Source organism: Neophocaena asiaeorientalis, unplaced genomic scaffold (assembly GCF_003031525.2).
Source record: "Neophocaena asiaeorientalis asiaeorientalis breed wild unplaced genomic scaffold, Neophocaena_asiaeorientalis_V1.1 scaffold1136, whole genome shotgun sequence".
NCBI classification, from domain to species: domain Eukaryota; kingdom Metazoa; phylum Chordata; class Mammalia; order Artiodactyla; family Phocoenidae; genus Neophocaena; species Neophocaena asiaeorientalis.
This window is the reverse complement of record NW_020172368.1, coordinates 78,649-101,466: the sequence shown is the minus strand read 5'-3', so window position 1 is coordinate 101,466 and position 22,818 is coordinate 78,649. Positions and strand designations below refer to the sequence as shown.

Below are 22,818 nucleotides of genomic sequence, written 5' to 3'. Positions count from 1 at the left end.
GCTGTGTGGCAGGTCAATGGGATGGACTAGAATGTCCAAAAATAAATTCAAATATGTCTGGGAATATTACATATATTAAAGGTGGCTGGCATATTACTTGGAAAAAAGATGGATTATTCAATAAATGATGTTGAATGACTTGAGTACCTATTTGAAAAAAATTAAGCTTGGGCCATACATCACAGTTGACACCAAAATAAATTCCAAATGGATGCAATACTTAAATGTAAAACTATGGAATCATGGAAGTACATCGAGAAAAAGTAGGACATTTATTTTTTTATAATCCCAGCATACGGAAGGCCTAAATATGGCCCTCAATCAGAAACCAGGAAAGAAAATAATGATTTTTTAAAAAACAAAAGTATCTTTATAGCAAAAACACTATAAAAGATCAAGAAATGAACAACACACTTTGAATATATTTGCAACAAAAATCGAAGAGAATAGTTAACTTCTTTTTAATATAAATTTATTATTTATTTTTGGCTGCATTGGGTCTTTGTTGCTGCATGTGGGCTTTCTCTAGTTGTGGCGAGCTGGGGCTACTCTTCGTTGTGGTGGGCGGGCTTCTCATTGAGGTGGCTTCTCATTGTGGAGCACGGGCTCTAGGCGCATGGGCTTCAGTAGTTGTGGCACATGGGCTCAGCAGTTGTGGCTCACAGGCTCTAGAGTGCAGGCTCAGCAGTTGTAGCGCACAGGCTTAGTTGCTCCGCTTCATGTGGGATCTTCCCGGACCAGGGCTCGAACCTGTGTCCCCGGCATTGGCAGGCAGATTCTTAACCACTGTGCCACCAGGGAAGTCCCAAAGACAATAGTTAACTCCTAATTGTAAAAAAAAAAGTTTCTACAAATCTAAGAGAAAAAAAAATAACATCCCCAAAGAAAAATGGCCAAAGATGTGAACAGGCAGAAGAACACAGAAAAGGAATTTAACATAGTTCCTAAATTTATGGAAACTTCGGTCATGATATAGAATCATCAGTTAAAAACTACAACAAGATATCACTCTTTTTCACTTATTATATTGGCAGAATCATTAAGTTCAAACTTAATTGTTTTACCATTTGGTAGGGAAAAAGCACTTTTGTATATTGTCATAAAGTAGTACAATTTCTATCAACAACAATCTGGCAGTAGCTATCAAAATTTTAAATGCGCATATCCCTTTACCTAGCAATTCCTCTTTTAGGAATTTATTCTACATATATGGTTAAACATGTTTGAAATGACTTCTGTGCAGGTAACTGAATTTCACTTTATATCTAATAGCAGAAGACTACAAAATAGTAAATATCCACCCAAAAGGGTTGAATAACTTAACGACATATCAACATATTGTAATACTATGAAGCCATAAAAGAATAGAGCTCTCTATGCATATTGATGTGGGACCATCTTTATTTATTTTCCTGTTCCATTGATCTGTATTTCTGTTTTTGTGCCAGTACCATACTGTCTTGATTACTGTAGCTTTGTAGTATAGGATGTGGGACCATCTTTAAGGTATATTGTATGGCGAACAAAGCAACATGCAGAAAAAAGTCTATCTTTTGCTTGTAGAATTGATATAAGGATGTGCTTGCAAATGCATTAAATACCTTTGGAAGTATCCTAAAAAAAATTGCAGTAGCATTTGGCTCCAGGGAAGGGCAAATGAGTGTCAGGGGAACACAGATGTGAAAAAGACAGCTTTTGCTTTTTATGACTTTTGCATTTTGTGTAATGTAATAATTTGGGGCATTTACTGATATGATTTTGTCATGTATGTATGTCTTTACCTGTTGATGTAACAGTTTTATGAATTACTTTCTTAGTTTTCTATCATCCTGTATCCTGGGATAAGTTCCTCATGATCAAAATGAATAATGATGCATGAGGAATGGGGAGGAGTAAAATTTGAAAATCACAGAAAGTAAAAACATATATATATATATATATATATATATATATATATACACACAATGACTCTTTGCCATCTAGGATTTATGTGTTAAGATTTTTTCATATTTGCTTTAAGCTTTTGTTTAAATAAAAGAAATAACATACCTTAGCAAAATCTGAACTCCTCTTTCTTCTCTTCCCCACCTAATTTCTTTCCCTTCTCCCCAGCAGCAAAAACCATCATGACTTCGGTGGGTATCCTTTCAGGCTACCTGTTAATAGTTTACACACACACACACACACACGGTGGCATCATCATCAGGAGTGGCATAGGATGAAGTAAAGTTGGAGGGCAAGGCATTGGGGTGACTATGGCTTTTAGTTTCTATGGCAACAATAGTAATTACAAAGACTGTGGAGTAAATTGCCTTTTTCTGATAGCTCTAGGAAGGATAGACAATGAAAAATTGAGATTGAGAGCAAAACTATCCCACTGAGGGGATCCACGGAAAACAAAAAAGCCTTGGAGCGGTCACTCATCCCATATAATTTTCAGGGCAGATATGGCTGAGCACCATGCCAAGGGCCTGACCGGTAGGGTTGTTGAGTTAAATGCTGATTAACTACAATCGCACCAAATCTCGTCCACTAAGGGAAGGGCACTGGTGTGGAAGGACATCTTGGTTGCTTCCAAGATTTGGCAGTTATGAATAAAGCTTCCATATAAACATCTGTGTGTAGGTCTTTCTGTGGACATAAGTTTTGAACCTCTTTGGGTAAAAACCAAGAAGTGAATTACAGCACCGTGCACTGCCCACTACAAAGAGGGAAGCTCCATGTTTGGTTGGTTTCTCTGAATTTCAGACATGCAGCTCTAATCTACTTTCTGGCAACCAGTAAGGCTGCCAGAGGACAGTACTCTGTAGCAGGTCCAAAGTGAGGATGCCCAGCCATTTTAACATGATGACCCAGCAGACCCAATGGGAATGGAAGGTTCTGTAGAAGACAGAGTTCTGAAGAAAGCCTCTAACAAGCCCCAATAACAACCCCCAAGGCTTTGGAGGAAGACCATGCTCTCTTCTGCCAGCAAGTGTTGTCCATGTGAAATCAGTATCTGGCTTCCCACAGGGCCCTATTGAGATTGCATGTCTGACCATGGGGCACCAAGTAACTGTGTGACCTGATGACCTGAGATCCCATCACATCCTAGGGGTCATCTGATCCACTAAATCACACAGTGAAGGTGCACAGTAGAATTTTCATCATAAAATGGAACTCATATATATGAGACTGGGCACAAGCGGGTCTGCAAGACAAAAACATGCTATAAAAGCAGGCAGCTCAGACTCCCATGGTATCTCCATCCACTGTTTCACTGCCTTTCCCTCCACTCACAGCACTGAACTCAACCAGAATGGATGGTTGCTGCCCTCTGCACCACTCAGGGGTAACCCTGCAAGACAATGCCAGAGGGAACTCCTCTAGGTCAGCAACTGTCTTTGGGCTGGAATGAGAGACCTTCAAGGACTAAAAATCTACAGGAATAAAAGTTTAACCCCATGAGGTAAAGACTCACGTCCAACTGAGGTGGGCAGAGCTTGGAGGAGTTGGTGGGAGAAGGTAGACTGCTATAATTACCAGCCGAAGCCTGAGGTCAGCTCCAGAAGTGGGACAGCAGCAGTTAGGTTTTGTGCTAATTGATGTTTAGCACAAAAACATCATTGTTTCTTTGATGTTTCTTTCTCCCCTTTCCCCTGTGGCCTGATAAGATTGGGGATGGCTGACATTTTTGGTTTCAGATGAACATCTGACTGAATTGACACCATGGGAGGGCAGCTTCATTTACTGTGTTGGGGATATTAACCCTTCACCCACAGGAAGGATAAGAGTAGATGAGAAGGTGTGTTGTGAACATCTTCCATTTGTCCCTCTGGGATCCATTCTCCATCCTGTTCTGGACCCTGGGAGGCTGACTGGATGACATTAATAGGCTCCCTGGCCAGCTAAATTCTGGTTGATTTAACCCATAGGGACAATGACTGAAAATTAGCAGGAGGGAGGAGAGTAAAGCAAGGCTTTTAAAAAAGGACAGCCCATTTTACAACCATATTATCACTTTTCGTGCTTTGCCATTCTTTTGTACTCCTTTGTTCACAGATTCCAGTTCGCATCTGCCACGGGATTCCCAGCACCTAGAACAGCTAGTTTCACACACAGGCAGACTTTCTTCTTAGACAGGGGGCCTTCCAATCAGTTATCCTTCAGAATATACAGCTGTGTTTCCATATTGGAAACATGCTGGAGAGAGCATAAGATTCTGTACAATAGTTGTCTCAGCCACGCTTGGAGTGATCTCAAACGTGACCTTCCTTCCCAAGTTCGAAAACCAGACGACACTGTCCAACCTGATGTGCTCATCCAGCCCCTCAGATGCCTTGTTGCTCTGGATTACACCCTTTGCTTCCTCATTTCTTTAAGGAGCTTCATCTGCTGTGCTTATTAAAACACAAACCCCTTGCAGGGAGTGATCCTTTTTAAAAAAGAACTGGCATAGCTCTGCCACATGGGTCTCCTCATGTTCCAAATACAATTCGCTCTAATCTCTAAAGTGCCATCCACACCCTGAGCCCAGGAAACCCCCAGAAAGTCAGGAGGGATGTTAGGTGGAGAATTTCCTCTGACGTCCTGCACTGCTCTTTGCAGGTACTTGGCTTTTGGATCTCATTGCAAACCACTCTGGTGTATTCTCTTCCTGAATGCTAGGTTAAGAAGTGGGGAGGCCCCTGTAATCCAAGTGGTGCAAATTTACAGAAAGTAGTCCAAGAAAACCAAAAAAATATTCCTGGGCAATTCTTTGTCCTTTTAGTGATTTTTTTCCTCATAGTAGTCTCTGTTGTCAGTGTGGAAATTCTTAGCTTCATCAACCATGATATGTTGCATCTTTTCAAACTTAACTTTTTCATGAAGCTTTTCTGAGCTATTGCCTGGTAGATGTTTACTTGCTATTACAAACGTAAGACACAGCTCCTTTCACCGTCTTTCCATGCTGCCATAATGGTGCACATAGATGTCCTGGCTGATGCTCTCAACAGTATCAACAATGCCAAAAAGAGAGGCAGATGCCAGGTTCTTATTAGGCCGTGCTCCAAAGTCATCGTCAGGTTTCTAACTGTGACAATGAAGTGTGGTTACTTTGGCAAATCTGAAATCACCGATGATCACAGGGATGGGAAGATTACTGTGAACCTCACTGGCAGGCTAAATAAGTGTGGTGTGATCAGCCCCAGATTTGATGTGCGACTCAAAGATCTAGAAAAATGGCAGTATAAGCTGCTCCTGTCCTGTCAGTTTGGTTTCATTGTACTGACAACCTCAGCTGGCATGATGGACCATAAGAAGCAAGACGAAAACACACAGGAGGGAAAATCCTTTGATTCTTTTTCTAGGGATGTAATGCATACGTGCAAATAAAATGCCTCAGAGGAAAAAAAATGTAAGACACAAATGTATGTTTTCCTAATGAAATAAAGAAAGCAGATTATTTTTTTAATTCTTTTAAAATTGAAGTATAGTTTATTTACAATATTTTATTAGTTTCATGTGTTCAATATAGAAATTTAATTTTTATAGATTATACTCCATTTAAATATATTACAAAATAATGCCTATATTTCTCTGTGCTGTACAATATATCCTTGTTGCTTATTTATTTCATACATAGTAGTTTGTACATCTTAATCCCATACCCCTATCTTGCCCCTCCACCCTCCCTCTCCCCACTAGTAACCACTAGTTTGTTCTCTATACAGTAAATGCCCTGCATACGAACCTTCAAGTTGTGAACTTTCAAAGATGCCAACATATGTTCCATCAGTGTCAGGCATGAGTGAAATTGCAGCTTGCCCTCCGTCTCCTGTTGCCGACGAACCTTCAGCTCTACGATCTTCCCCCTCCTCTCCCTCCTCCAGTCAGTAACTCTTCTTGCCTGTTCACTTGATGACAGCCCCTGTATGCCAGCTGTTATACTGTACTACTGTGCTTTTCAAGGTACTGTATTGTAAGGTTAAATTTTTTTTCTTTATCTTTTGTGTTTGTTTTATTCTGTATTATTTGTGTGAAAAGTATTATAAACCTATTACAGTACAGTATTATATAGCTGATTGTGTTTGTTGGGTACCTAGGCTAAATTTGCTGGACTTACAAATAAATTGGACTTACGAACGTGCTCTCGGAACGGAACTCATCTGTATGTAGGGGACTTACTGTATCTGTTTTTGTTTTGTGATATACATTCGTTTGTTTTATTTCTTAGATTCTACATATAAGTGAAAACAGAGTATCTGTTTTTCTCTAACTTATTTCACTAATCATAACACCCTCTAGGTCCATCCATGTTGGTGTAAATGGCAGAATTTCATTCTTTTTTATGGCTGAGTAGTATTCCATTGTGTATATATATACCACATCTTCTTTATCCATTCATCTACTGATGGACACTTAGGTTGTTTCACATCTTGGCTGTTGTAAATAATGCTGCTATGAACACTGGGATGCATGTATCTTTTTGAATTAGTGTTTTTGTTTTCTTTGGATATATACCCAAGAGTGGAATTGCTGGGTCATACAGTAGCTCTATTTTTAGTTTTTTGAGAAACTGCCATACTGTTTTATACAATGGCTGCACCAATTTACATCCCCACCAACAATGCATGAGGGTTCCCTTTTCTCCTTGTCAGCATTTGTTATTTGTAGTAGATTTCTTGATGATAGCTATTCTGACAGGTGTAAGGTGATATCTCATTGTGGTTTTTATTTACATTTCTAAATGATTAGTGATGTTGAGAATCTTTTCACGTGCCTATTAGCTATCTCTATGTCGTCTTTGGAAAAATGTCCATTCAGGTCTTCTGCCCTGAAATTAATTTTTACACCTCTTTGGTCTCCTTAAACCCGGAAGAGAGGAAGAAAAGCATAGAGTTCAGCTGGATACTTCTTAGGTACCTATGATATATCAAGATGGCCCGTGAGCAGTTGGACACAATAAAAATATTTTGGCAGAAACTAACACACCATCGTAAATCAATTATACTCCAATAGAGATGTTAAAAAAATATTTTGAGCTCAGATAAAAATTACAGCTTTTTTCCATTAAAATGTAATCAAATGAGTGTATTGGTTATCACTACAAAAATTTAATTATTTTCTGAAATACTGCTATAGTGCACAAAAGAGGTATGCAGTAATAAAGGAGTAGCATATGGCAAACCAACTGTTCCATTGAGAACAGCTAGAAAAGGCAGTTATAATACATAAAACATCTGTCTGAAGGCATTATAAAGCTGAGGTAACCAACTTTGCTTTAGACAAATTAGAGATTTGCCCAAAAAAATCAGAGATAAACAAAACTGTCAAAACTTTCCTTGAGTAGCTGAGTCGCTGACTGGATTAAGATAATCAACTGCTGTTCTATCTGCCTTGCAAAGGAGAGTGTGTATCCTCTTGAGAGGAAGACAGTATCATCTAGATCTTCTATACTTTTTTTCATACAGTGTCTAGCATTTAATTGAAAGTTACCTGGCATGCCAAAATACAGGACTTTATGGCTGAAGACCAAGAAGAATAAAAACATACACTATAAATAGACCAAAGTTAAGCCAAATAATGGAATTATCAGACAAGGACTGAAAAAGAGCTATTATTTATGTGCTTAAGAAAAGAGAGGAAAAGAGAGAGACAGAGAGATGGAAAAAAGCATCAAACAATTGAATCGATAGAAAGACTCCAGTAGGAATTCTAGAATTGACTGATATGATAACTGAAATTAGACAGGTAGTAGATAGGTTTAATAGGAAATTAGACACAGCAAAAGAGAGAATTAGTGAACCATAAAGCTAATGAAAAATATTTAGATTGAAGCATATACAGAGAAAAAGAAGAGTGAAAATTCACATAAAAAATAGTCACATTGTACACAGCGAAAACATCAGATGTATACATAACATATCTTAGAGAGATGTGAGCGTGTATAAGGGTGATCTTTTCTTTAAGAGATAGTGCTTGAAAAATTCCAAAGCTGACAAGACAAAAAAAATGCACTTATGACATTATGTGAATCCCAAGAAGGATGAATGGAAACAAAAATATACATAGGCGTAGCACATCAAACTGTTAAACATCAAAGACAATGAAAAAAATCTTAAAATAAGACAAAGAAAAAAGGGCACATTACCTTCAAAGTAGTAACAGAATATATTCTGTTGACTTTAAAAAAATTTTTATTTTGTATCGGAGCATAGTTGGTTAACAATGTTATGTTAGTTTCAGGTGTACAGCAAAGTAATTCAGGTATACGTATACATGTATCTATTCTTTTTATTCTGTTGACTTTTTACAATTTAGATATAATTGGCATATAAAATTATATTAGCGTCTGGTATACAACACAGTGATGAGATATTTCTGTATACTGCAAAATGACCACCACAATAATTCTAGTTGACATCAATCACCATATATTGTTACGACATTTTTTTCTTGTGTTGAAAAATTTTAAGATTTATTCTCTTAGCAACCTTCCAATGTACAATTACTTAGCATAGTATTACTTAGCATAGTCACTCTGCTGTACATAATATCCCCATGATTTATGCATCTTACAGCTGGAATTTTGTACTTTTTAACCTCCTTTATCCATTCTGCACCTCCACCCCACCCCTATTCTTTGTATTCGTGAGCTTGGGAGTTTTTTTCTTTGGTTGTTTTTTTTTGATTTTAGATTCCACATATAAGTGAGATCATACAGTATTTGTCTTTCTCTGTTTGACTTATTTTGCTTAACATTATGCCCTCAAAGTCCACCCATATTGTCAAAAATGGCCAGATTTCCTTCTTTTTCTATGGCTGAATAATGTTCCATTGTGTGTGTGTGTGTGTGTGTGTGTGTGTGTCTAATGAATATACAGAATATATGGACATGAGTTTCTTCCATATCTTGGCTATTGTAAATAAGGCTACAATAAACATAGGGGTGCATGTATTTTCAGTTAGTGTTTTTGTTTTCTTCAGATAAATACCCAGAAGTGGACTTGCTGGGTCATATGGTAGTTCTACTTTTAATTGCTTGAGTAACTCCCATACTATTTTCCATACTGGTTGCACAAATTATATTCCCACCAACAGTGCACAGGGGTTCCCTTTCCTTTAATCCTCACTAGCACTTGTTACTTCTTGTCTTTTTGATGACAGCCATTCTAACAGGTGTGAGGTGATACCTCACTGTGGTTTTGATTTTCATTTCCCTGAGGATTAGTGATGTTAAGCACTTTTTCATGTACTTGTTGGCTATCTGTATGTCTTCTTTAGAAAAATGTTTATTCAGATCCTGTGCCCATTTAAAAATTATATTATTTGTTTTGTTATTGAGTTGTATGAGTTCTTTATATACTTTGGATATTAACCCCTCATCAGACACATGATTTGCAAACATTTTCTCCTATTTGGTATGTTGCTTTTTAATTCTGTTGATGGTTTCCTTTACTGTGCAGGAGGTTTTTAGTTTGATGTAGTCTCATTTATTTATTTTTGCTTTTGTTGCCTTTGCTTTTTGTGTCAATCCAAAAAAAAACATCACCAAGACAGATGTCAAGAAGCTTACCACCTATGTTTTCTTCTAGGAGTTTTATCGTTTCAGGTCTAATGTTCAAGTTTCTGATCCATTTTGAGTAACTTTGTGTATAAGTGTAAGATATAGATCAATGGAACAAGATAGAAATCCCAGAAATAAACCCATGCACTTATGGTCAATTAATCTATGACAAAGGAGGTAAGAATATAAAGTGGAGAGGGACTTTCCTGGTGGTCCAGTGGTAAAGAATCCACCTTCCAATGCAGGGGACTCGCGTTCCACCCCTGGTAGGGGAACTAAGATCCCACACGCCCCAGGATAACTAAGCTCTCACGCCACAACTACTGAGCTCACGCGCCTCAACAAGAGAGCCTGTGTGCGGCAAACTACAGAGCCCACGTGCCCTGGAGCCCGCGTGCCACAACTAGAGAAGAGAAAACCCGTGCACCACAACTAGAGAAGCCCACGCACCATAACAAAGAACCCATGCCACAACAAAGATCCCATGTGCTGCAACTAAGACCCGATGCAGCCAAAAAAAAATTAATAAATGTATTTTTAAAAAAGAATATAAAATGGAGAAAAGACTATCTCTTCAATAAGTGGTGCTGGGAAAACTAAACAGCTACATATAAAAGAATGAAATTAGAACATTCTCTATCACCATTTACAAAAATAAACTGAAAATGGATTAAAGACCTAAATGTAAGACTAGAAACCATAAAACTCCTAGAAGAAAACATAGGCAGAACACTCTTTGACATAAGTCGTAGCAATATATTTTTTTGGACCTGTCTCCTAAAGCAAAGGAAATAAAAGCAAAATTAAACAAATGGGACCTAGTGAAACTTAAAAGCTTTTGCACAGCAAAGGAAACCATTGACAAAATGAAAAGACAACCTACTGAATAGGAGAAAAGATTTGCAAATGATACGACTGATAAGGGGTTAGTATCCAAAATACTAAAATAGCTCATACAACTTAACATCAAAAAACCAAGCAACCTGATTTAAAAATGGGCAGACGACCTGAACAGACGTTTTTCCGAAGAAGTCATACAAATGGCCAACAGGCACATGAAAAGATGTTCAACATTGTTAACCATCAGAGAACTGCAAATTAAAATGCAAATGAGATATTATCACCTCATACGGTCAGAATGGCTACTATCAAAAAGAACACAAATAAAAAATGCTGGGCTTCCCTGGTGGCGCAGTAGTTAAGAATCCACCTGCTAATGCAGGGGACACGGGTTCGAGCCCTGGTCCGGAAAGATCCCACAGGCCGTAGAGCAACTAAACCCGTGTGCCACAACTACTGAGCCTGTGCTCCAGAGCCCACGAGCCACAACTCCTGAAGCCTGGGCGCCTAGAGCCTGTGCTCTGCAACACGAGAAGCCACCGCAATGAGAAGCCCGCACGCTGCAACTAAGAGTAGCTCCCGCTCACCGCAACTAGAGAAAGCCTGCGCACAGCAACGAAGACCCAACGCAACCCAAAATAAATAAATTTTTAAAAAAATGTTGGGCTTCCCTGGTGGTGCAGTGGTTGAGAGTCCGCCTGCCGATGCAGGGGACACGGGTTCGTGCCCCGGTCCGGGAAGATCCCACATGCCGCAGAGCGGCTGGACCTGTGAGCCATGGCCACTGAGCCTGCGCGTCCGGAGCCTGTGCTCCGCAATGGGAGAGGCCACAACAGTGAGAGGCCCGCGTACCGCAAAAAAAAAAAAAAAAAAGAAAAAAAATGTTGGTAAGGGTGTGGAAAACAGTATGGAGCTTTCTCAAAAAAATAAAAAGAGAACTACCATATCACCCAGCAAGTCCACTCTTGGGTATATATCCAAAAAATGAAAACACTAATTTGAAAAGACATATGCATCCCAATGTTCATAGCAGCATTATTTATAATTGCCAAGATATAGAAGCAACCTAAGTGTCCATCAACAATGAATGGATAAAGAAGATGTGGTATATATATATACAATGGAATACTACTTAGCCATAAAAAGAATGAAATTTTGCCATTTGCAGCAACATGGATCAACTTAGAGGGTATTATGCTTAGTGAAATAAGTCAGACAGAGAAAGACAAATACTGTACGATATCACTTATATGTAGAACCTAAAATATAAAACAAACTAGTGAGTATAACCAAAAAGAAACAGACTCACAGATACAGAGAACAAACTAGTGGTTACCAGTAGGGAGAAGGAAGTGGGAAGGGGAAAAATAAGGGTAGGGGATTAAGAGGTACAAACTACTATGTATAAAATAAATAGGCTACAAGGATATATTGTACAACTCAGGAATATAGCCAATATTTTATAATAACTATAAATGAAGTATAACCTTTAAAAATTGTGAATCACATACTTACCTGGCAGGGGAGATAGCATGATCACGAAGGTGGTTTTCCCAGGGTAAGGCTTATCCATTGCACTCTGGATGTGCTGACTCCTGCGATTTCCCCAAATGTGGAAAACTCAACTGCATAATTTGTGGTAGTGGGGGATGGCACTCGTGTTTTCCCCTGGTCTTTGTAGGTTTTGAAAAACAGACGTCTGGGACTTCCCTGGTGGTCCAGTGGTTAAGACTCTGCGCTTCCACTGCAGAGGTCACGGGTTCCATCTTTGGTCCGGTAACTAAGATGCCACATGCCATGTGGCATGGCCAAAAACAAAAAACAAAAAACCCCCGTGAATCACTATACTGTATACCTGAAACTTAAATAAAATCAACTGTACTTACATACATACAAAAAATTTTTAAATAATTATTGATGGGTTTGCATTTAGTACTGTTTTGTTCATTGTTTCCTGCTGTTTTGTAGTTCCTCTGTTTCTTTTTTCTTCTCTCACTCACTTGCTTTGTGATTTGATGATTTTCTGTAGTAGTATGCTTAGATTCTTATCCCTTTATCTTTTGTGTATCTACTATAGGTTTTTGCTTTGTGGTTACTGTGAAGCTTACCTGTAACAAGTTATAATGGTCTATTCTACATTGATAACAACTTAAGTTTGAACACATTCTAAAGCTCTAGATTTTTACTCTCCCCCACACCCATTTTGTTTTTGAAGTCACAATTTGCATCTTTTTATCTTGTGTATCCCTTAACAAATTATTGTAGTTATAGTTATTTTTTACCACTTTTGTCTTTTAACCTTCATACTAGCTTTACAAGTGATTAACCACCACCTTTATAACAGATTATCCTGAATTTTACTATATATTTACTTTTACTAGTGAGATTTATACTTTCATGTTTTCCTATTACAGATCTTCCTTGACTTATGATGGATTTATGTCCCAATAAACTCATCGTTAAGCTGAAAATATTTAAGTCAAAACTGCATGTAATACAAGTAACCTACTGAACATCATAGCTCAGCCTAGCCTACCTTAAATGAGCCAGAACACTTACATTAGCCTACAGTTGGGCAAAGTCACCTAACACAAAGCTTACTTTTATATTAAAATGTTGAATATCTCATATAATTTATTGACCACTGTACTGAAAGTGAAAACCAGAATGGTCATATGGATACTCACCATTAAGGTACACAGCTGAAAGCACAGTAGGCCTGAAGAATGTTTGAAGCATTGAACTAAAATGAATTGCTGGATGATATGGAGGCTACAGAGACAGGGTCATCAATTTCTCTCCTGATGAGGCTTGAGAATAGCTGGTAGAAGGCATCGGGGCATCTATACTTGCTAATGGTTTAGCAGACATAGTGTTATTCAGGAAGCTTTCAAGTTTTGACTGTACAGTTTGTTTCTTCTTTTCATTATATAGTTCTCTACAGCAAATAAGAGTATCCTGTATCTGCCTGTTAGCTCTTGAGAACCTCTTGTAATTGATGTCCATCTCTTCTAACATCCATATGCCCCTGCTCATAGTAGTAAATGTCTCTGCCAGTTTCTTTGCTATGAACTTTCTTGGTGCCTTGGGTATAACTTCTTCTTCCTCTGCCTCAACTTCTTTACTTTTTTTTTAAGTCTTTATTGAATTTGTTGCAATATTGCTTCTGTTTTATGTTTTGGTTTTTTTGGCTGTGAGGCATGTGGGATCTTAACTCCCCAACCAGGGATCGAGCCCACACCCCCTGCTTTGGAAGGTGAAGTCTTAACCACTGGACTACCAGGGAAGTCCCCCAACTTTTTAACTTCTTTTTCCTCCAGTTTGATCAGCTCCTCATTGGAAAGCTCTTCAGCCTTGATGCCAACAAGCTCATGAATATCCTCTTCATCAACGTCCAACTCTAGCTGTTTCTCAAGCACTAGTATCTTGTTACTTACTATTTCATCAACAGCAGAATCTTTTGAATGTGTTCACATATGTCTTCACGCATTGCTGTGTGACTTCTTTCCATGCTACAGCAATGCTCTGGATAGCATTTAGAATATGAAAACTTTTCCAGATCTCTCAGAGCATTTGGCCAGATTCAGCCAGTTCAAAAGCGTACGCAAACATTTGGCATAAATAGGGTGCTCTGAATGTAGCTATTGCACCTTGGTCCATTGACTATATGAGTACCGTTGTGATCAGCAGCAAATACACAACCTTTACATCATGTCACTGATATGATGTAGATGCCTTGGAGCATTGTCTAAGATCAAAAGAATCTTGAATTGAATGTTTTGCCTACAACATTCTCTTGCGTGCACAATAAAACTGTTCAAAAACCTGTTTTCAAACAATGCTAATGTCATCCAGGCTTTCCTGTTATGGCAACAATAAATGGGAAGTATATGCTTTCTCATACTCCTGAATGCTCTAGGGTTCTCCAAGTGGTAGATTAAGAAAAGCTCTAATTTGAACCTTGCAACATTTCTACCCCAAAGTGGCATTATATAGTCTTTGAATGCCTTGAATCCTGGCATTGTCTCAGACTTCTGATGAATGTATGTATGCTCTGGCATACGCTTTCAGAACAAACTACTTTCATCGACCTTACATACGTGTTCTGGCAAATATTTCTCATCCACAATTATCCTATGCAGTTCTTCCTTAAACGCTGTGGTACCTTTAGTATCAGCAACCTGCTGCCTCACCACTGACGTTCATGTTATGAAAATTACGATGCCTTTTGAAACGTTGGAATCACCCACACCTTGCTATAAACACTTGCGTATATGTAAGATCATCAGCATGCTCTTTTATAGTTTTTACAAGTTTAAAAAAATATTTATTTGTTTATTTTTATTTGGTTGTGCTGGGTCTTAGTAGTGGCAGGCAGGCTCCTTAGTTGTGGCTCAGGCTCCTTAGTTGCAGCTCACCGGCTCCTTAGTTGTGGCATGCAAACTCTTAGTTGCAACATGCATGTGGGATCTAGTTCCCTTACCAGGGATCAAATGGGGGGCCCCTGCATTGGAAGCACGGAGTCTTAACCACTGCGCCACCAGGGAAGTCCCAGCATGCACTTTCAGTGTATGGAAAAAACTTATTGCCTTAGCCTAGATCCTCAGTAGGCTAAGTGGTATGCACTTCTGTATCTGGTATTCCACTCTAGTGTCGATAAATTTTTTCATATCATCAATTAGCCCAGCTAATTTCTTCATGAAGACAGTGGATGTAATTGATGCTGACAATTTCATTGCATCACTGATTCGCTTATCCTTTAAGATGATCGAGATCATCGATTGCAAAAGTCCTAACTCACATGTGATGGCCATTACTGGCTTTCTACTTTCATGCAGGGCAATTATCCTGAGTTTCAACTCAAGAGTAATTGCCTTCCTGTTCTTCTCATCAGAAGCAGGAAACAACACAATACACTATAGAGTATCGGTTGTTTAACCCTCATGATCGCGTGGCTGACGGGGAGTTGTGGCTCACTGCCACTGCCCAGCATCATAAGAGAATATCATATCGCACGTGACTAGCTCAGGAAAAGATCAAAATTCAAAATATGGTTTCTACTGAATGCGAATCGCTTTTGCACCATCATAAAGTCAAAAAACCCTAAGTCGAACCATCTTAAGACAGAGACCATCTGTACTAATTAGCACCCTTTCATTTCAGCTTAAACAAGACCCTTTCACATTTCTTGTACCACCAGTCTAGTGGTGATGAACTCCTTTATCTTTTGCCTGTCTGGAAAACTCTGTATCACCTTCAATTCCGCCAACTCTAGCTGTTTCTCTAGCTGTTAAAATGACGATTCTGCTGAGTTCTTAAGGGTACCAGCTGAGCAATTAAACAAGCCCTAACTCCTCCAAGTGAATAGTGTAAAACTCATCCAAGAAAATGCAGAGAATTTTGCAGGATGGGTAATAAATTTTGCCTTCTTCTTCATTTCCATTATAAATACTCTGAATGTTATCAATGATAATCTTTTCTAAGTTATAAAGGTTTTCTGGGTATATCCTGGGAATTTTCGTTGTTGTTGTTATTAAAAATAAAAGTATTGCCATTTTCCCCAACTTAAAAGTGGAAGGCAATTTATCCATAAACTATGCATGGAGTAAATAACAAACTGTGCACAGCATAATTAACAAATTTATTTTCTTAATAACTCTTAAGCAACACCTATGAAGACCATTTAGGAAGAAATAAATGAAGACTAAATTTGATTTTCCAAGGTCCCATCATGTTGTCTTCCTTGCAAAGCTTTTCAAAGGCATATTTTCCAGAATTTGAGAACACCATTGACTATATAATGAAAAACATCTTTGTAGCCTGGTCTACTTTTCATGGTTCAGGTGAGCCTTGGACAATATTTAAACATCCTTTTTTCATTCCTCTGAAAGTAATCCATACTGATTATCTGAGAGGTGTTGAGAAATCTCAGAGTCAAATTGGTCATTCAAAGTTCCGAGTCTCTTCAAGACTATAAAAAGGGCCTTCTTCAAGTCACTCATTATTTGAGTGGTTATAAGAGTGTAGGACTTAGGGTAAATTGCAGATAAGCTTGAATCATGAAGAAGTCTTATATTGCCTTCAGTCAATGTAGAAGATTCTTCACTCCAATAGATCTTTGTCATGACACACACTTTCCCACTGTAACCACCAATTTTTTACCAGTTTCTTCTTTAAAGTTAAGGCAGTTTGTATAGAATAACCTTTTAATTCCTTATTCAGTTCCCTGAGGAAGGTGTATAAGACTGGTGGACGGTCCTGGGCAATTAGAAGTGCATCACAGATGACTTTCTGGTTCTCTTGCAAGCCCAGATCCAAAGACCAGCTCTTAGAAAAGATCAATGTACCTTGATGAACGGAGCCTATTTCATTATGTATTAACTGTGCAAGTCCTTTGTGTTGTGAGAACAGTTTCTCATAGAGGATTTCTGGAACATATGTCACCTTTTCTGATGGCACTAGATATGAAAATAATTATAATAAAATTTTAAACACTGGAAGCTTCCAATTCCAACCATGGCAAAGTAGCTTGTACCAGACCAACCCTCCCACCAAAAACAACTATAAAAGTTGTATAAAATATATAAAACAGAAATTTAAAGAATTGGAGAGCAACCAGTACAAGCAGGACTTAAAGGGTTACAATCTTTGATGGAGAGGAAGCACAGGAAGTAGTGCCACAATCATCCTAGCTTTTTGTCTAAGGATATTTTCCATATCATGTAATGGGTGAATAGAGCCCAAGCAGAAACATGAGTTTTACTATGCTGAATTAAAAGAGGTTGGAATTCACGGCTACCAGAGGATCTGGAATTTGAGTGGGAAAATCTCAGAGAGGATGAAACTGCAGAGAAGCAGCCAAAATCTACATACAAATTTTTTTCAATTCACTGGCAAATACAGGGTGAGATGCTGGAAACCCAGAAGAAAATATCAACTGGGAGGCTAAAGAGCTGAACCTGAATTTCATCAACCTCATGGTGATGGCGGACTTAGACTGGAATTCAAGTCCCTTCAAAGTGGAGGGCCTGTGGTAAACACCCCAGACTTTAAGCTGAGATTCAAGAAGAGCCATGACCTAATAGTAAAGGCAAAATTTAAAGATATTATCCCTAGAAAAGCATAAAACCAATCTTCAAAAAAAATCAGGGTTATCACTGGTACTCTATCTACCTGACAAAACAAAGTATAATCCTCTTTGGAGGAATGTAACATCTTCCAAAGCCTCTATAATTTGCCATCCATGGTATAATAAGAAAATTCAGAGATATGATAAAAATCAGGACAAACTACCAAAAAAAAAAAAAAGAGAAAAAATAGATACGAGAAAAAGACTGACAAGTGATTCAGGTATTGGAATTTATCAAAAAGGGACTTAAAGACCAAGAGGACAGAATAGGAGGCTCCAGACTCTCCCTCCACCTGTGGATACAACAAACAAACAGCTACATGTGGATCAATTCCCTCTGAGAAAAATCTGGAAACTAGTTGAGAGACTCCTGCACACTGGGTGACTGAGAAAATAACCACATTGAAATGGGTAGGAAAAGTTGAGACACAGCCTTGCCATAAACTTCACCCCTAGCACAGCACCATACAGTCAGGAGGGTACCCTCAAATCCTAGCTTCTCCCTAAGGAGCAAAAGGTTTGGACCACACATCTAGTACCCCATCTTTTATGGCTGCTACCCAAGAGACTGGCTTCTAACTTGCCTATCTCTGAGAGCTGATGAAGCCCAGCATTCACTAGTCTCCTGGGCCCAGAGCACTTCCAGTGGTTCTTCCTTTTGGCTCAGTAGAGAGCAAGCAGACAATAAAGTCAGTTCCCAGCTTCTCTCTGGAAGAAGAGAAGAGTTAGGGCACATCTAGTGCCCTAACTTTCGTACCTGCTGTCTGAGAGTCTGGCATCTTAACTGTCTGTCTCTGGGAGCTGATGGAGAAAGCAATCATCAGTCCCTTGGGAGTTTGAATGGGCATGTGGATACCTCCTGTTGCTCTTCCTCTGACCCACTCCAGTTATAAAACCAAGTCTCCGATTCTCCCTAAAAGGAGTTGGAATGCACATCTAGCTCCCAAAACATTCCAGTTGCTACCAGAGGGACTGACTTCTAACCCATCCTTCTCTGAGAGCTGACAGGGCCTGGCATTCACTAGGTTCTGGAGGGCAACAGAGAGCAAAGCAACAGTTTGAAAGAGCACACAGTCTGAACTAGTAAGCAGGTATTTGTCAAGAGCAAGTGGGTGATAAACTCCATCTCTCAACTTCTCCCTAAGAGAGGAGGAATTGGGACACACATCTAGTGCTTCAACATTTCTGGCTGCAACTTGAGGCACTGGCTTCTGTCTTGCCTGAATCAGGGCACTGATGGGACTTGGCTTACGATAGTCTTCTGGGGAACACTAAGAACAAAGACAGCAACTAAAATGAGCACAAAGCTTTGAGAGGTACCCAGAATCTCTGGCTGAACTGATTAGTGAGTTCATCTCCTACATGAGGTCAGTCTGTGAAAACTGGAAGAAGTGGCTGTTTTATATAATGTGCAGAAACCAACACAGAGTCAAGAAAAAAGAAGAAACAGGGGAATATGTTCAAAATTAAAGGACAAGATTAATCTCTAGAAATCTTTTCTTAATGAAATGGAGCTACATGATTTACCCAAAAGAGAATTCAAAATAATGGCCTTAATGATGTTTTCTTAGGTCACGAAAGCAATGTGTGAACAAAGGGAGGTTTTCAACAGAGACAGAAAATACTAAAAAATAGCAAAAAGAAATCATAGAACTGAAGAATACAACAAGTTAACTGAAAAATTCAATAGAGGGGTTCAACAACAGACTAGATCAAGCAGAAGAAAAGACCAATAAACTGGAAGACAGGTCACTGGAAATCATCCAGTAAAAAGAGAAAAAAGAAAAAAGAACGAAAAAGAGTGAAAACTGATGGCACACCATAAAGTAAACCAATGTATGCATTATGGAAGTTCCAGAAGGAAAAAAGAAAAAGGTGCAGAAAGCTTATGCCAAGAAGTAATGCCAAAACCTCTTCAAACCTCAAAATGAACATCCAGATCTAGGAAGTCCAAAACATACCAAGTAAGCTGAATCAGAAGATACTTACATTTAGACACATTATAATCAAATTGTCAAAAGTTAAAGATAAAAAGGATAACTTTGAAAGCAGTAAGAGAAAAGCAACTTGTAACATAAAAGAGAACCCCCGATAAGACTATCAGCGGCTTTTTCTTAAGAAACATTGAATGCCAGAAGAGAGTGGGATGATATATTCAAAGTTCTGACAGAAGAAAACTTCCAACCAAGAATATATACACCGCAAACCTGTCCTTCAGAAGTGAGGGGGAGATAAAGACTTTCTAAAACAAACAAAAGCTAAGAGAATTCATCACTATTAGACCTACTTTATAAGAAATGCTAAAGGGAGTTCTTCAAGTTGAAAATAAAAGATGTTAAACAGCAACATGAAAGCATAAAAGTCATTGGTAAAGGTAAATATAGAGACAAAAACAGAAAACCATATTATTATAATGGTAGTGGATAAATGACTTTTAATTTAGTATAAAAGTTAAATGAGATGCGTTCATTCATTCACCGAATACTTACCAAGCACAGTGTGCCAGGCATTGTGTATACAGTGACAAGCTAACTAGAGGCAGTTCCTTCCTCTGGGGCTTCCGGGACGGAGTCCCTTCCACACAGCGCCAGGATTGTTCCTCATCTCTCTGCCTCTCTCTCCTAGACCCTGAGATGTCTTGGTTCAGGAATCTTGGACCCGTCATATGTCCCTTTGGAGCCATGTGGCTGGCAGGGTCTTGGTGCTCTGGCCAGGTGTCAGGCCTGAGCCTCTGAGGTGGGAGAGCCGAGTTCAGGACATTGGACCACCAGAGACCTCCCGGCTCCATGTAATATCAATCAGTGAGAGCTCTCCCAGAGATCTCCATCTCAATGCTAAGACCCAGCTCCACTCAACGACCAGCAAGCTCCAGTGCTGGACACCCCATGCCAAACAACTAGCAAGACAGAAACACAACCGCATCCATTAGCAGAGAGGCTGCCTAAAATCATAATAAGTTCATGGACACCCCAAAACACACCACCAGACGTGGTCCTGCCCACCAGAAAGACAAGATTCAGCCTCATCCACCAGAATACAGGCCCCAGTCCCCTCCACCAGGAAGCCAACACAACCCACTGAACTAAACTTACCCACTGGGGGCAGACACCAAAAACAACGGAAACTATGAACCTGCAGCCTGCAAAAAGGAGACCTCAAACACAGTAAGTTAAGCAAAATGAGAAGACAAAGAAATACACAGCAGATGAAGGAAGAAAGTAAAAACCCACCAGACCAAACAAATGAAGAGGAAATAGGCAGTCTACCTGAAAAAGAATTCAGAGGAATGATAATAAAGATGATCCAAAATCTTGGAAATAGAATGGAGAAAATACAAGAAACGTTTAACAAGGACCTAAAAGAACTAAAGAGCAAACAAACAATGATGAACAACACAATAAATGAAATTAAAAATTCTATAGAAGGAATCAATAGCAGAATAACTGAGGCAGAAGAATGGATAAGTGACCTGGAAAATAAAATAGTGGAAATAACTACCGTAGAGCAGAATAAAGAAGAAAGAAAGAAAAGAATTGAGGACCGTCTCAGAGACCTCTGGGACAACATTAAATGCACCAACATTCAAATGATAGGGGTCCCAGAAGAGGAAAAGAAAAAGAAAGGGACTGAGAAAATATTTGAAGAGATTACAGTTGAAAACTTCCCTAGTATAAGAAAGGAAATAATTAATCAAGTCCTGGAAGCTCAGAGAGTCCCATACAGGATAAATCCAAGGAGAAACACTCCAAGACACATATTAATCAAACTATCAAAAATTAAATACAAAGAAAGAGTATTAAAAGCAGCAAGGGAAAAGCAACAAACAACATACAAGGGAATCCCCATAAGGTTAACAGCAGATCTTTCAGCAGAAACTCTGCAAGCCAGAAGGGAGTGACAGGACATATTTCAAGTGATGAAAGGGAAAAACCTACAACCAAGATTGTTAAAAAATATTTACTTACTTACTTATTTATTTATTTTTGGCTGCATTGGGTCTTCGTTGCTGCGTGCGGGCTTTCTCTAATTGCGGCTAGTGGGGGCTAGTCTTCATTGTGGTACTCAGGCTTCTCATTGCAGTGGCTTCTCTCGTGGAGCACAGGCTCTAGGTGTGAGGCTTCAGTAGTTGCAGCACTTGGGCTCAACAGTTGTTGGCTCACGGGCTCTAGAGCGCAGGCTCAGTAGTTGTGGTGCATGGGCTTAGTTGCTCTGTGGCATGTAGGATCTTCCTGCACCAGGGCTCAAACCCGTGTCCCCTGCATTGGCAGGCGGATTCTTAACCACTGCACCACCAGGGAAGCCCTACAACCAAGATTACTCTACCCAGCAAGGATCTCATTCAGATTCGAAGGAGAAATTAAAACCTTTACAGACAAGCAAAAACTAAGAGAATTCAGCACCACCAAACCAGCTTTACAACAAATGCTAAAGGAACTTCTCTAAGCGGGAAACACAAGAAAAGGAAAAGACCTACAAAAACAAACCCAAAACAGTTAAGAAAATGGTGATAGGAACATACATATCGATAATTACCTTAAATGTAAATGGATTAAATGATCCAACCAAAAGACATAGACTGACTGAATGGATACAAAAACAGGACCCATATATATGCTGTCTACAAGAGACCCAATAACAATTGTAAATATTTATGCACCCAACATAGAAGCACCTCAATACATAATAAATCGTATCAAGCACCTTTTCCAGCCACAATGCTATGAGACTAGATATCAATTACAGGGGAAAAAACTGTAAAAAATACAAACACATGGAGGCTAAACAATACAATACGAAATAACCAAGAAATCAAAGAGGAAATCAAAAATACCTAGAAACAACGTGAGAAGTAACGACTGACAGTGCAGAATACAAAGGATCATGAGATATCACTACAAGCAACTATATGCCCATGAAATGGACAACCTGGAAGAAATGGACCGATTCTTAGAAAAGCACAACCTTTCAAGACTGAACCAGGAAGAAATAGAAAATATAAACAGACCAATCACAAGCACTGAAATTGAAACTGTGATTAAAAATCTTCCAACAAACAAAAGCCCAGGACCAGATGGCTTCACAGGTGAATTCTATCAAACATTTAGAGAAGAGCTAACACCCATCCTTCTCAAACTCTTCCAAAACATAGCAGAGTGAGGAACACACCCAAACTCATTCTATGAGGCTGCCATCACCAGGATACCAAAACCAGACAAAGATGTCACAAAAAAAGAAAACTACAGGGCTTCCCTGGTGGCGCAGTGGTTGAGAGTCCGCCTGCCGATGCAGGGGACACGGGTTCGTGCCCCGGTCCGGGAAG

The 22,818-nt window shown here is 39.1% G+C and overlaps 1 protein-coding gene and 1 non-coding gene across 2 annotated transcripts in view; one reads left to right on the top strand and one right to left on the bottom strand.

Moving 5' to 3' along the window:
• Nucleotides 1-11,876: 11,876 nt before the first annotated feature.
• LOC112390370 (U1 spliceosomal RNA) lies at nucleotides 11,877-12,040 on the top strand. Its single transcript, XR_003001254.1, has one exon. It is a non-coding gene; the product is annotated as a U1 spliceosomal RNA (small nuclear RNA).
• Nucleotides 12,041-16,245: 4,205 nt separating this feature from the next.
• Nucleotides 16,246-22,818, bottom strand: part of SLFN12 (schlafen family member 12) — a 17,186-nt gene continuing 10,613 nt past the window's right edge. Inside the window, 2 exon segments of the mRNA XM_024769348.1 lie at nucleotides 16,246-16,527; nucleotides 16,529-16,829. Of these exon segments, the coding sequence (XP_024625116.1) occupies nucleotides 16,246-16,527; nucleotides 16,529-16,829 (583 nt within the window).